This window comes from Centruroides vittatus, unplaced genomic scaffold (assembly GCF_030686945.1).
Source record: "Centruroides vittatus isolate TY-2023 unplaced genomic scaffold, ASM3068694v2 contig_1051, whole genome shotgun sequence".
NCBI lineage: Eukaryota > Metazoa > Arthropoda > Arachnida > Scorpiones > Buthidae > Centruroides > Centruroides vittatus.
The window spans coordinates 558910-572309 of record NW_027120680.1 but is presented as its reverse complement, the minus strand read 5'-3'; the positions used below and the strand labels follow the sequence as shown (position 1 = coordinate 572309).

General features: G+C 35.8%; 1 protein-coding gene across 1 annotated transcript; it reads right to left on the bottom strand.

Moving 5' to 3' along the window:
• Positions 1 to 326: 326 nt before the first annotated feature.
• LOC136971642 (general transcription factor II-I repeat domain-containing protein 2B-like) lies at positions 327 to 11918 on the bottom strand. The gene is made up of 3 exons (XM_067266113.1): positions 11849 to 11918; positions 2167 to 3191; positions 327 to 386 (listed from the first exon to the last, which is right to left on the bottom strand). The coding sequence occupies exons 1-3, from the start codon at positions 11916 to 11918 to the stop codon at positions 327 to 329; spliced, it is 1155 nt and encodes a 384-aa protein (XP_067122214.1).
• Positions 11919 to 13400: the final 1482 nt, after the last annotated feature.

Below are 13400 nucleotides of genomic sequence, written 5' to 3'. Positions count from 1 at the left end.
TTGAAGAATCCAAAAAGCCAAATTATTTTCCAGACGATTACCAAGAAACCCATTTTCAAACGCCGCCTTATATTTTTGCTAACTTTCGTTAAAGATTATTTGCAATAAACACACAGAATTATATTGTTACTTCAAAAATGGAAAAGAATTAAACAACAGTTTACCTTTCTTCCTTTATCTGAGATAATTTATCCACCATAAAAATTTTTAAATCAAAATTATGAAAGAAAATAATACGCGTATATAAATTTACGTTATAATCAACGTTTTATGAAATTCTGTACGCTCTTACTCCATTGGAAAATGCCATTTGTATTGTCGTAAGTTTAATCGAATGCGTTCAACAGAATTAAATTTTCTTGAAGGAATGAATATGTTTTGTCTGCCTGAAATTTTACAAAAGGTTCTTAATAAATTAAAAATTATCTTCTTACCAGAGGAAGGTTTTTCTGCATGTTATCTTTTTTTTTAAAGTGAATGGCTCATTTCGCACCTACGATAATTTTGTAAGACGAATGTCGCACGTCGCATAGACGTAACTTAAGAGTAAGTTATCCGGGGCCGTAAAAAAACCCATGCGACCAGCCCGTCGCTGACCTACCACTCGTGTAGTGTCGGGTGCGACTATACAGACGCAAATTTAGTCGCGAGCGATACAGTTCTCGCAAAGGAAAACATACGCAAGCGAGAAACGAGATATATCGCTGGCGAGAGCGATTTTCGGGTTCTCGCAGGTTTGATATTTATCGCGTCTCGCCTCTTCTCGCTCGCTCGCGTCTGCATAGTCGCGTCCTTAGTTTTCGTGACGGTGAAGATATAGACATGTTTCCGAAGAACATGCGCCCACCAGTGGTGTGCCGTGACATTTGATAAAGAAGCCGACTTCCAGGGCAATCAGTTAATTGCGCGTCAGTGATGGTCTAGGTTCTGTGAAGCTTCGGAAATGGGTCTAGAAACAGGGGTGGGCAAATACTTTAAAGCGCGGGCCAAAATGAAATTTTCAAAATGTCTCCCGGGCCGGAGGACTATACCGCGTATGCTTTGCACAAGCGGATGTTTTGGATGGAGTTTTTTCCCTGCCCAATTTTTTTTTTTTTGACAAAAACACTAAGTATCATTTCAATTTGAATAAAATATGTCACGTAATTTTTAAAGAAATATTATTATAAATAAATGGCTATTAGATAAACCAGTCAATGAAAGATTTTATTTTGTTACTTATTTATGTCTTAACGATACAAATTATTTTATATTGACACATAGTTATTACAATTTAACATTTATATTGCATTTCGTAAATATAATAGTAAATAGAATTCAAAAAAGAAAAGAAAAACATCAAAGGTTAAAATAAATATTTAAAGTTAATGCGAAACGTGAAATCTCGAATGTTCATCTGACATTATTTCTTCAAAATTGGGTTCCAAATCACTTGTAGCAATCCTTAATACCGAGTGTAGATTTTCGTCAGTAATTTGTGATCGATATTTATTTTTCGTGGAAACCATTAAAGAAAAAGTTCTTTCACAAATATATGTCGAACCAAATAAAACAAGGTATTTTTGAACATAGTTCAAAAAATGTTTGAAATGTTCGTTATTCAAAGCGCCATAGAAAGCACTCAATTCGTTTGAGTGAAAATTTTCTTTTAGTAAATTATTTGATTGTAAGTCAATTAGTTCTAGTTGAATTTCAACAGGAGCTTCTTGCACGTCGAAATTGAAAGGTTGGCTAATTAATGATAAAGGTTTTTCAATAGCTTTGAAATCTTGAAATCTTCTTTGGAATTCAGAATGCAGGTCTTGTGTTATTGCACTATATTTAAAAAAAATCTGTATTTTTCAATGATTCTCGCCGTGCTTGCAATGAGGGGAAATGATTTAATAATTTATTATTAAAGTTTTCAGCAAATAAATTGAGTTTTGTCATAAATGCTTTGACGTTTGAGTGCATATTGAAAGCGAATTGGTTTTTCCCTTGTAGATTTATATTTAGTTCATTCAAATATTTTACGATATCTACTGAAAACGAGAAATCGTTTAGCCAAGCCTTATTTTGCAATTCAGGAAAATCATGTAGTTTTTCTTTTATCGACAAGAAGGATACTATTTCATCAAGCAAATATTGAAATCTGTCCAAAACTTTACCAATGCTAAGCCATCTCACTTCAGTGTAATAAGGAATTTCGTAGAAGTCACTTTCAATTTCTTTCAAAAATTCAACAAACTGTCGATGATTTACGGCACATCCTCGGATAAAATTCACAACTTTGGTCACAACAGTAACGACGTGATTCAATTTCAAAACTTTTCTGCATAGCACTTCTTGATGAATAATGCAGTGCAAAAATAATATATCGTGTTCTGGTTGTAACTCTTTTACTTTGTCGCGAATTCGTTTAAGTAAGCCTACATTTTTCCCTGTTAAACTAGGACAACCATCCGTAGTGACGCTTACTATTTTATTCCAAGTTAAACTTACTTTAACTAAACACTCTTCAACAGCGAGAAAGAAGTCTTCACCAGTAGTTGTATCTTTCATTGGATGCACACTAAGAAGTTCCTCGCTAATTTCACATTTCTTGTTAATGCCGCGAATAAATATTAATAATTGACTTGTATCAGTAATATCGCAGGACTCATCTAAAGCCAGAGAACAATAGGTAAAATCAGCAATTTTTGTTCTTAGCTGGTCAAGTAAGTTTCCTGAAATATTTTCAATCCGTCGTACTATTGTTCTTCTCGAAAGGCTTACATTTTCAAAAATATGTTTCTTTTCAGGACAACATATCTCCGACACTTGTACCATGCATTGTTTAACAAATTCTGCTTCAGAAAACGGCTTACAGAACTTAGCAATTTTGTGTGCGACAACATAACTTGCTTTTGTGGTAGATTTCTCTATATTACTTTGTTTGGTAAAAATATTTTGTTTCTTATTCAAGTTTTTTGCTAAGTTTTCTGCTACAGTTTGAAGTTCTTTTAAAGAAAGTGATGCATATTTTGGATGTTTTGTTGTAAAGTGCCTGTTTAAATTGTATTCTTTGAAAACAGCAATTGTTTCCTGACAAACTAAACAAATTGCTTTCTTATTAATGTTTGTAAAAAGATATTTTACCGTCCAAGCTTCATTGAAGTTTCTGCATTCCAAATCAACTTTTCTTTTTTTAGATTGACTCATTTTACAAAGGTCTACAAATAAATAATTTAATTAATACAATAAAATAAAACCAATGTTTTAAAATTTTACTTACAAAAAGTCCACCTTTTCAATTTTATATTTGCAAACTAATATTAGACTCGAACAAAAAAGAGTATGCGATCAGTGCTAAATCAAAATTAACAATACGCGTGGTGCGACCTGTCGTCCCTCGAAAAGTGAGAGGAGTGCAGCATATGCCGTCCACACATGCATTTCGAACCTAGCGCGATCTCCTTTGTGTTCGACGAAAAAACCGCCCTGAGAGCGATCGTCGCGACATCGTCCACACTAGTGTAGTCAGCCGACCGCCCATTTTATTACGCCTATTATATATACAGTACTCACACTAATAATGTTGATGTCAACAAAATCTCATAAAAGAGTTTAAAAAAATTTGCGTGCGGAATTTTTCAACGGGCCGGATAAAATTAGCAAAAGGGCCGGATCCGGCCCGCGGGCCGGCTTTTGCCCACCCCTGGTCTAGAATTTGTACAAAAAAGAGAAAAGAAAATTTTTTAAAAATAGAAACTAATAATTATAATAATTAAAATAATGTTATGTTGTAAAAGGAAACCGTCAAACGAAAAGAAAAGTGAAAACGAAAAATGAATATTTTATGTCCATAAAAGGACATGTTTGTAGAAATTTCCGAGAAAGTCGGTCTTCTCAGGTTTCAACAATAGATTAATTTGAGTACTAGGATCGAACATCTTCGATAGAGATCGAATTGTCAATCGAGATTGACTCATCCCACGATCTAGATTCCGATTTCGTTACAATTCGTAACGAGGGGGGGGCAATTGGAGAGCGGGGACAAGTCGGCATCGACCTATCGAAATGTTCGATCTGGGACTCAAAAGAAACTTATAAAAACAGTCAAGAAAAAGATGTGACGCTCTCTCGGTTATTAGTTCTTAGTTCTGGAGTGCTCCGCTCTATGCGGTCCCGGCGGGAAATTGGTGGGTTCAAACAACCGGATAAGACAACACAAACAGGACATGACGAGAATTTGGCGTGTCGGAGCGCTCTATGCGGTCCGGCGGGAAATTGGTGGGTGTAGCTACATATTCAGAGCACAGCCTACTTATTGTAGGCTGTGTTCAGAGGCTTGGAGCAAGTTGAATCGGTTCGTTTTCTTGTTCCTGGGAATAGTTCTCGCGAAATGTATTTTGAACATTTAATTAAAAAATATGTTTTAGTATTTCGATTTAAAACCTTACTTGATAACAATTTATATTAGATTCGAGGCATTTAAACAAGAAGATATTTGATTCAATAAGTCGTATAATATAATCGAGGTTGGTTGATAATGAAAATGATGATAATAATAGTAAGTGCAGAGCTTAAAGGGTTAAAGTGAATGGCTCATTTCGCACCTACGATAATTTTGTAAGACGAATGTCGCACGTCGCATAGACGTAACTTAAGAGTAAGTTATCCGGGGCCGTGCCGTGCTATGATACAGAGAGGCGGCCGCATCGGGAGGCACCGTAAGGGGACGGCGTAAACTGCAATTAAGAGCAGCATTTCGAAGACTCGCATCATACTGAGTAAATCTACCGCACGGCCCCGAAGTTATCCTGAAGGATACTTGTGAGATGATAAACAACTTTCTTCCACCTTACTCTCAATTCTTTGTATCTTTCTTAAAATAGAGGCAAAACTAATCACACACCACGCTTCCACTTTCGGACGTATTCTCCGATTCTTCCCACGCGAGTCTGTTTCTGCTTTGTTTCCCTTACTTGTTGCACTACTAGGTCCGAACTAGTCAAACGTCTGGTTCCGGGCCCAAAGTAATAAAAGAAAGTGTCAGGAAGAATAAAACAGCGGATTCGACAACGAAGAGTAGGAGACTAACGTACAAAATTTGCGATTCGTAAAATCATCACACTACAGTAGAGTCGAAAATCGGAATCAATTGGGGACGGGTTGTTCCGATTAGTCATTTGTTCCGATTACCGATTACGTACGAAAAAATATATTAACCAGTCCAATGTTCAAATTTTTCTCCGTTGCGTGTCGCTTCCTGTTGAATTTTCGTCGATTTTAAGCCTAACGAAAATTTTTATAATAATAATCGAGGCTATCGTATCGTTAAAAATTATTTCTTCATTTTGTACAAACAAAAATAAATATATTGAAGAATATAAAAACATGAAAATTATACTTTAGAAGTAAATCTAGTATCAAAAACGTTCGATTCGGCACGACACAGTCCGACTGAAAATCGTTCCGATTACCGGCGTTCCGATTTTTTTAACTCTTTCCGCCCTGTGGGCACTAAGAGGGCCTCTTTTAGTAGGTCCATTATGGGTTCGGCCAGGCCCTCAATGGGGCGACCGGGTGGTGAGGGACGGGGCCCGACATATCCGAACGGACCACCCCCCGAAAAATTCCTGGGGATTATTCGACCCGTTCGGATTCGATCCCGGGTCCCCCAGAGCGGTAGGCTGCCACCTTGGCCGCTCGGCCATCCGGCCGTCACCGGCGTTCCGATTAACGACTCTCTACTGTACCTTTATCCAACACCATACACAGGATGCCACAGAATCGGATCAAAGTGTCTTATCCAAATACAGTACCGTATTTTACGGACTATAAGACAAACTTTTTTCTTTGAAAAATTGCCTCCAAAATTCAGGTGCGTCTTATAGTCCGTAGTGTCTTAAAATACGGTAATACCCCGAACTTACGCGATAACCGCGTAAGTCGGGGTATAATTTCGCATATAAATACATACAAATTATTTTTAATTGGGGCCGGAGACTAAAGAAAACAATAATTTAGAAAAAATGTTTATTAAAATCTTAGATAATACACATGCATAATAAATTATATTATTAAAATCGTAAACCGAAGTTATTTTGATGTAGAAGGCTTCATAAAATCTAACAAATTCGTCTGACGGCTCAAAAAAATTTTTTTTCTCTCAAAATTTCCTCGTAGCATACTAATAATTTTTTTATTTCTCGTTTTGTAGAAGAAATGCGCTCTGCGTTGGAGTCTATATTTTCTAAAATTTGTAACCTCTTTTCATTTTTGTATCGACGTCTTTGATAATGTTATCTTTACATTCCAAAGATAAAGTTTTTCTTTTCTTGTTTGATGTAGAAGAATCAGTTTCACTTCGTTTGGATGACATAGTAGAGTCTCTCGAGTCTCCGTAGATATCAGTGGCGTGCCGTCATTGGAAGCGATGGAAGCGCCGCTTCCACCTTCCAATGACCTTCCCTTGTATTTTCTAAAATATAAATTTTCATATTTTAACGTACTTTGAATTAATTAAAATTAATTAATATTTTATTATAACCGCATTATGTATCTTATTACAAATTTCTATACTACATGTGAAAAAAAAACGATAAGATTGCTATTGTATATTCGAATATCAGTGGCGAAAGGAATGTCGAAACCGGGTCAGCTTCCACGGCGAGAATAACTGAATGGTGTAAAGCAGTTAGAGGGCATTGGCACATGCGCTTTACGGAGCACCAACTCGAGCCGGTTTAGCTGGTGGAAGCTACGCACGTGTAACGTTTCCAACGACCCTTAGCCACTGGGTAGGGAGCTATCTGACTAAGTGAATTGTTTAAGATTTAAAAAGTAAAGAGTATTCAATGTTTTTTTATGTACGTTTTTTTGCAAAGTTATATTTAATTATAATTTTCTTTTAATTATACTGTAATTATATTGACAGATTTTCAGACATAAAATCTTTAGAATTTTTATTAGTTTTAGATGTTAATAATTTTAATATTATGAAAAACAATTTTTCCAAGCGTGTTTTAATTCTTTAAATTAAGTAAATTTTATGGGAAATTTTTTGATTTATCTAAATTACGTAGCGAATCGCAATATTTATATTCGTGTCCGGACTATATTGACGAGTAACTCTTAAACATAAAACATATTATAATTAATGTCGATCCGAACAAAGACGTACTAAAACAATTATATGATTTAATATCATTAATTTTTACGGTACCATCTACCAGTGAGTCTGCTGAGCGCAGTTTTTTGACCACGAAGCAAATTCATACACTGGCCAAGAACACTCGGTCGGAGGAAAAATTGTCGTCGCTAGCGTCGCTTTCGATAGAAAAGGAGCTTTTAAATACGTCGATGGAGTCGACGACCGGCGACTTTTATGATAAAGTAATTAACGACTTTGCGGTAAAAATTGCCGAATAGAGTTAGTTTATAAAAAATTTAAAAAACGAGTTTTTCTATCATTGTTTGTATCGTATCAATTTGTATTATGTATGTATTATTTGTATTTTAGAACTAAAATACATAAATTGTTTATTTTTGTCATTTCTAGTATTTGTTTAAAATTTTTATAGAAATGTGAGGTTCCGGACAGGTCTGACCCGTCACGAAAGACGCGAAAAAACGGTTAATTTAGGGAAAAATTTATTAGTTTAAAAAAACACAGGTAAAAGTCGTTTGTAGTCGGACACCCGTTGTTTATATCAAATTGCCGGACAGAAACCGTAAATCGCGGAAGGAAGTCGTCCTATGATCGGTGGAAGATCGAATTCGTCTTCGATTTGAACTTTTCTTGCGCTCCAGGTAAGAATCTCGTTGCGTTTAGTAACGAGGGACCAACTACTCGGAAAGCCTGATTGAGGGAGAACGACCAATCAAAATGAACGGAAGATAGAACGGAGATTGATATAATCTCCGACAAATCGAGGACACTGGCACTCGGTTAATTAATTAATTGAAGATAGTGCCAAGAGGCTGTTAGTAGGAAGACTTATAACTACTTCTCAATTAGCACCACATAATTTTATTATATCGTATCTATTATGACATTTTGTTGTAAAAAGTTTCTATATTTTTAACTGTTATGGAATGGAAAAATGCATAATTTTAATAGCAATAATCAATTTAAAAAAGGAAATTAAATACTATTAATGTATGACATGACATTAAATTGGGCTGTAATTTGAAAAAATTGTAGACCTATAAATTCCCACGCTCGTCCGTCCGTATGACTGTCCTTCCTTAATCTCGAGAACGGAGTTCGATACATGAAACTCGAGACCAAATATAGAAAGTTTAGGGGCGGCGTGTCCCGATTAACTATACATCATTCAAAAAGTTCTCCCCCGAAAGGCGTTAGATAACGACCGGCAGGAGCCAGTTGATTATTATATTTACAGTACGAAAAATTATATTTTTTAGTGCACTATCGGCCGCCAGCGTGCATGCACGCACTGCGTACCTACCAAAACCGGCCCTGAGTCGTTCCAAGCGAGACTTTGTCGGCCTCCCATCCATCTTTCCTATGTGTTATATCTATAACCTTTGGCCCAAGTTTGGTTAGATTTGTTGAAATCCGGTCGTGTTAGAAATAATTGGCTATTTAGATTCTGAAACGCGTCGTGAACAAAATGGTTTCAATTTCTTACCGAAATAATATATTGTGTAAGAGATATGGGTACAGTACTCATATCTCTTACACAATATATTATTTCGGTAAGAAATTGACACCATCTCAGTAATTTATTCCATAAACATAGATATTATATGTACAGTACATTTTTCTAATTTATTTGAAAAGTTTTATTGCGAGACGAGTGAGAATCATTTAGATTCGACATTCCTTCCAATTCCTTGACCTAATATGTAGTCGAGTATCCAAAAACAATCGATTTTTAAACATGTAATAACAGGTATGTGGCGCCGGTCAAAACACAATGTTTTTATTTTGTGTTACTTAATCAAAATGATTTATAATATATTATACGGGGTAAAACTTATAATTATTTTCGTCTTAGGGGTACGTCATCAAAAAAGTTTGGAGATCAAATTGCACTAACCTGTACAGCACTGTTTTTCAACCACAGTATCGCTTAGAGTTTCGTTTCGTGCAAGTTTAAAATCGTGTTGTATAAATAGTATAAGTATTGTATAAGTATAAATGGAAGATTGTTCTCAAATAAACGTTCACGTAGTCATTAAAATTGTATTATAGCAAACGTATATTATTTCATAATATAGGTAAGCCTTTAATTTTTCCAACAAAGTATGTTTTGAATGCTTCCATATTTTATAAGTGTCACATGACCAAATAGGGGTTGAAAAACATCGCTATGCAGTAATCCTTTGTTTCTAGTTTTTTATAATTGCAACAACCTTAATTGTGAAAGTAGGGATGAGTTTTATAAAAGAAACAAATTGAAAATGCTATTAACGGGAAAGATATCTGTGGATGCATGTGGCATGCGAGTGCGGATGTTGGCGTTTATTTCATTTAATATCTCAGGACAAATTAAAGACGATAACACGAAATTTGGCACGGTAACTTTATCATCAACAATGTCCCTATAGTCAAGATCGAGGAGGTGGGGAAATAGTGGCGATCTCGAGAGAGATCTGACTTAACGAAGATTACTCGTTATTAGCATTTACGATTATTTTTATAAAACCAATCACTACCCTCAAAATTAAGGCTTTTGTCATCTTATAATAATTAATAATATAAAAACATTCTTTACACAACACAATCTCATAAAAGATGGTAGGAGACACGAATGTTACTTTTTAAAATACACGCAACTCATTGTAGGAATTTCTTTCGGTTTTCTGGGTTGAAATCGTCGAAATTAGAAAAATCTCGGAAGGACAAAGTTGATACGATTCAAATACTTTGTCGGCTTCTTTTGTATATAACACGGTAAAGTAAGTTGGAAGATTGGTTCAAGTTGCCTAAAAACCAATAAAATGAAAAGTTAGACCAATTAATGCAAGGGTTCCTAATCTTTTTCGTGTATTGTCCCCTTTTAAAAAAAGTATTTTTTCTGTCGACCCATTCAATGTTATGTACTATATACCAGGGGTGGCCAACTTTTGTGTACGTGAGATATACTTTTTATCTTCAAAATATGTCGCGATCGACTTGTCGTCATAGACATAGTATGTATTTCACACCTCCCCCTCCCCATTTAGACTATGTTTATACACTGTGTTTCAGTACGAGGTGCAACTATGGGTAGATAAGCAAAATATATGTTCAAAGCTATTTTTTTATTTTTTAAATCACTTATTAAGCTTTCGAGGTATAGGCTCATAAAGAAAATAAATTTCCAGACCCAACTTTTGATATTTGCATCTACGAGTTTATTCCGTACAGGCGGTACCTAAAACATTCGATTTTTCGATTCTTTTTCAACTCTTTTTCAAGATATATTTTTAGTAACTTAAAATATAATTTTTTTATTAATTGCAATGTAAAAGTTGTAGTACTATTTGTTCATAAATATGAAAAAGTTGTTATAAAAATGCACAGTATGGCTGATAATTTGATTTCACTTTCGCGATTTTTTTGGGCCAAGGAAATTTATCATAGAAAAAATGATATCAGGTTCAGACTTATTTTTCGCTAATCTATCAATAGTTCGCAGGATTGCACCTCGTACTAAAACACTCTGTATATCTACCTACGTAAAAAACAAACGTGTTTTTAACGTAGGTAAATTATTTAACGGGCCAAAAAACTCACGTCCAGGGAAATTAAAACATCATGAGTAATTATTAACAATATTAATTCAAAATAGCTACAGATAAAGACAGATTTAGAATTTATTTTATTATCTTAACATTAATGGGAGGACTGCGTTTTCATGTCTCTAACCAAGGAGTCATAATTAGGTGTATATCCTGACGAAGATAATAATAATGAGTCTTCAATATGGGAATCAGTCAGGACAGAACGTTGTTTAGTCTCCGTTAACTTTAAGTATGAAAATGCCAATTCACACAGGTATGTAGATCCGAAACAAGAATAAATATATTCGCTACATTCGGTGATAGTGGGCTATTTTTCTCGGTTGACGTATTTCCAAAAATCTCCTTCAAATTTTCTGGCTTGTAAGATTAAATCAGTTTGTAAAATTATAATTTCATTTTCTAATGCCTTTTGCTCCATGTGAAATATGTCTGAAATTTTTTGGCTAATATGTTTCACACAAATTTCTGTTAAAAGGAAAAGATATAAATTCCACAATTTATTTTTTCAAGAAAAGAAGCTACCGTATGACAGTAGCAAATATCCAAGCTAAATGGCTGTTTTTCTGAGTCCAGTCACAACTGCATGCGTACTGTTACGTTTGCGCGTTACGTTCGATTACAAGTGTAACACATTAAGTCAAGAGATCGCGAGCGATCGACCAAGATTGGATTCGCGATCGACTTGTTGGCCACCCCTGCTATATACAATATTATATTATATATAATATAACCTCTTATATAATTATTAAAAGACATTTATTTAAGAGCAAGAAGAAAAATGTGTAAAATTTTAAATATTTGCAAAGTCTTAGCTATCCCCGCAAACTTTCATCGACCCCTGAAGAGTCAACCCCGTCAAGAAAGCCGGAGTTATTATAATAGAATGTATTTAACAAAATATTCCAGTTTTAGAATTAATAAATCACAGGAGGGACAATCGTAAATTGCTTATTAGCAGTTTATGATAAATTTAAATTTGATTTTGTACTCGAAACACCAATACACTTTGGGTTTTCAACGTCAAACGGCATAAGAGATGCAGCAGCGGCCGAATGGATAAGAATGGAACAAGCAGCTCTTCGCCTGCCGTTCGTCATTACCAGACGAACGACAACCCAGAACTCACCACGTGGAGGTGGCTGCTTCAGAGTTCCACCAAGAGTTGGAAAGAATCCTACTGCACAAGTGACCAACATCGCTTGTCGAGTCGAGTTCTTCCTAACTCGCACGATGAAAATATTCATAATTACCTCTGAATACTCCAAATTCAGCTATTCAAAACTCGCTGATTAACTAACTAAACTAAGGGATACAATATTACAACAAATAGTAATAAAGAAAGACGGAAATCTATAAATACACCTGGTCGTAATAAAATGCACGTTAGGGCCAAAAAATTTAGTTCAATCTCATACCGAACTTCATTAATAAAAAACAAAAGAAAAAAATACTCGCCCTGCGCGGGATTTAATAAATCGGGACACAGAAAGCCCTCTCCATTTCTGATTGGCCTCTTTACTCGAGCGAACCTTAAAAATACAAAACACAGAGTCCTCTAAGCCTCACCGTCTTTTGTCTTCACTCCAGCGAGCCTTGAAGATGGGACATAGGAAACTTTCTCCGCCTCTCCTGTCTTCGCCCGAGCGGGCCTTAAAGCCCTGTGTCCCGCATCTTTAAGGCCCGCTCGAAGGAAGACAGGGGATTTGACCGGAGGCGAAAGAAGGCTCCCTGTGTCCCGCATCTTTAAGGTCGAGCAAGCCTTAAAGATGGGGGACACAAGGAAACGTTCTTCGCCTCCGGTCAAATCTCCTGTCTTCGTCCGAGCGGGCCTTGAAGATGCGGGACACAAGGAACGTTCTTCGCCTCCGGTCAAATCTCCTGTCTTCGTCCGAGCGGGCCTTGAAGATGCGGGACACAAGGAACGTTCTTCGCCTCCGGTCAAATCTCCTGTCTTCGTCCGAGCGGGCCTTAAATATGGGGACACAAAATGTTAGTTTGAATAAAAAGTAACTCGAGTAAAAAGGCCGACGGGAGATTCCATCCCTTTTCTCGAGCGGGCCTAAGAGAAAGGCGACACAAAGAGTCCTTTCTGCGTCCCGTACTGTACATTACCGAAGTTTACTTAATCGCAATTTTTTCGCGAAATCTCAAAGAAACGCGGAACTTTCGAACAAATTTACGCTTAATAACAATTGCCTACAAAAGCCAACAATGCATTCCAACAATTCGTTACGTATTGTTAGAATGTATTGTTTAGAACGCGTGACGTGTTACGATCCCGTCATATTTTTACGTCACGTGTTACGTAAAACGTTAATCGGTTTGAAATATTTTAGAAAAGATCATTTTATTAAATTATTTAATATCCATTAGAAACAGGATCACTTTCAGTTTTTTAATTAAGTTAAAATAATGCTTTTTTTCTAATTTTGTAAATAAAATTATAGAAATGTCGAATCATTCATTTATTCTAAAGTAATGTCTGTATTTTTGAAAATCCAAAAATCCAAAGAGGAATTTGTAATAGCGAAGTTGAGGCCGAAGTTTTAAACGCGAAAACGTGTACGTGGGACGTTCAGCGCCGCTTTCCTGTAAGCCTAGAAGTTTGACAATGGCGTTTGGAAAGTCGAGCATGATTCCACTGAAGAAGAAGAAGAAGACCAACTCGTTGATGGTTT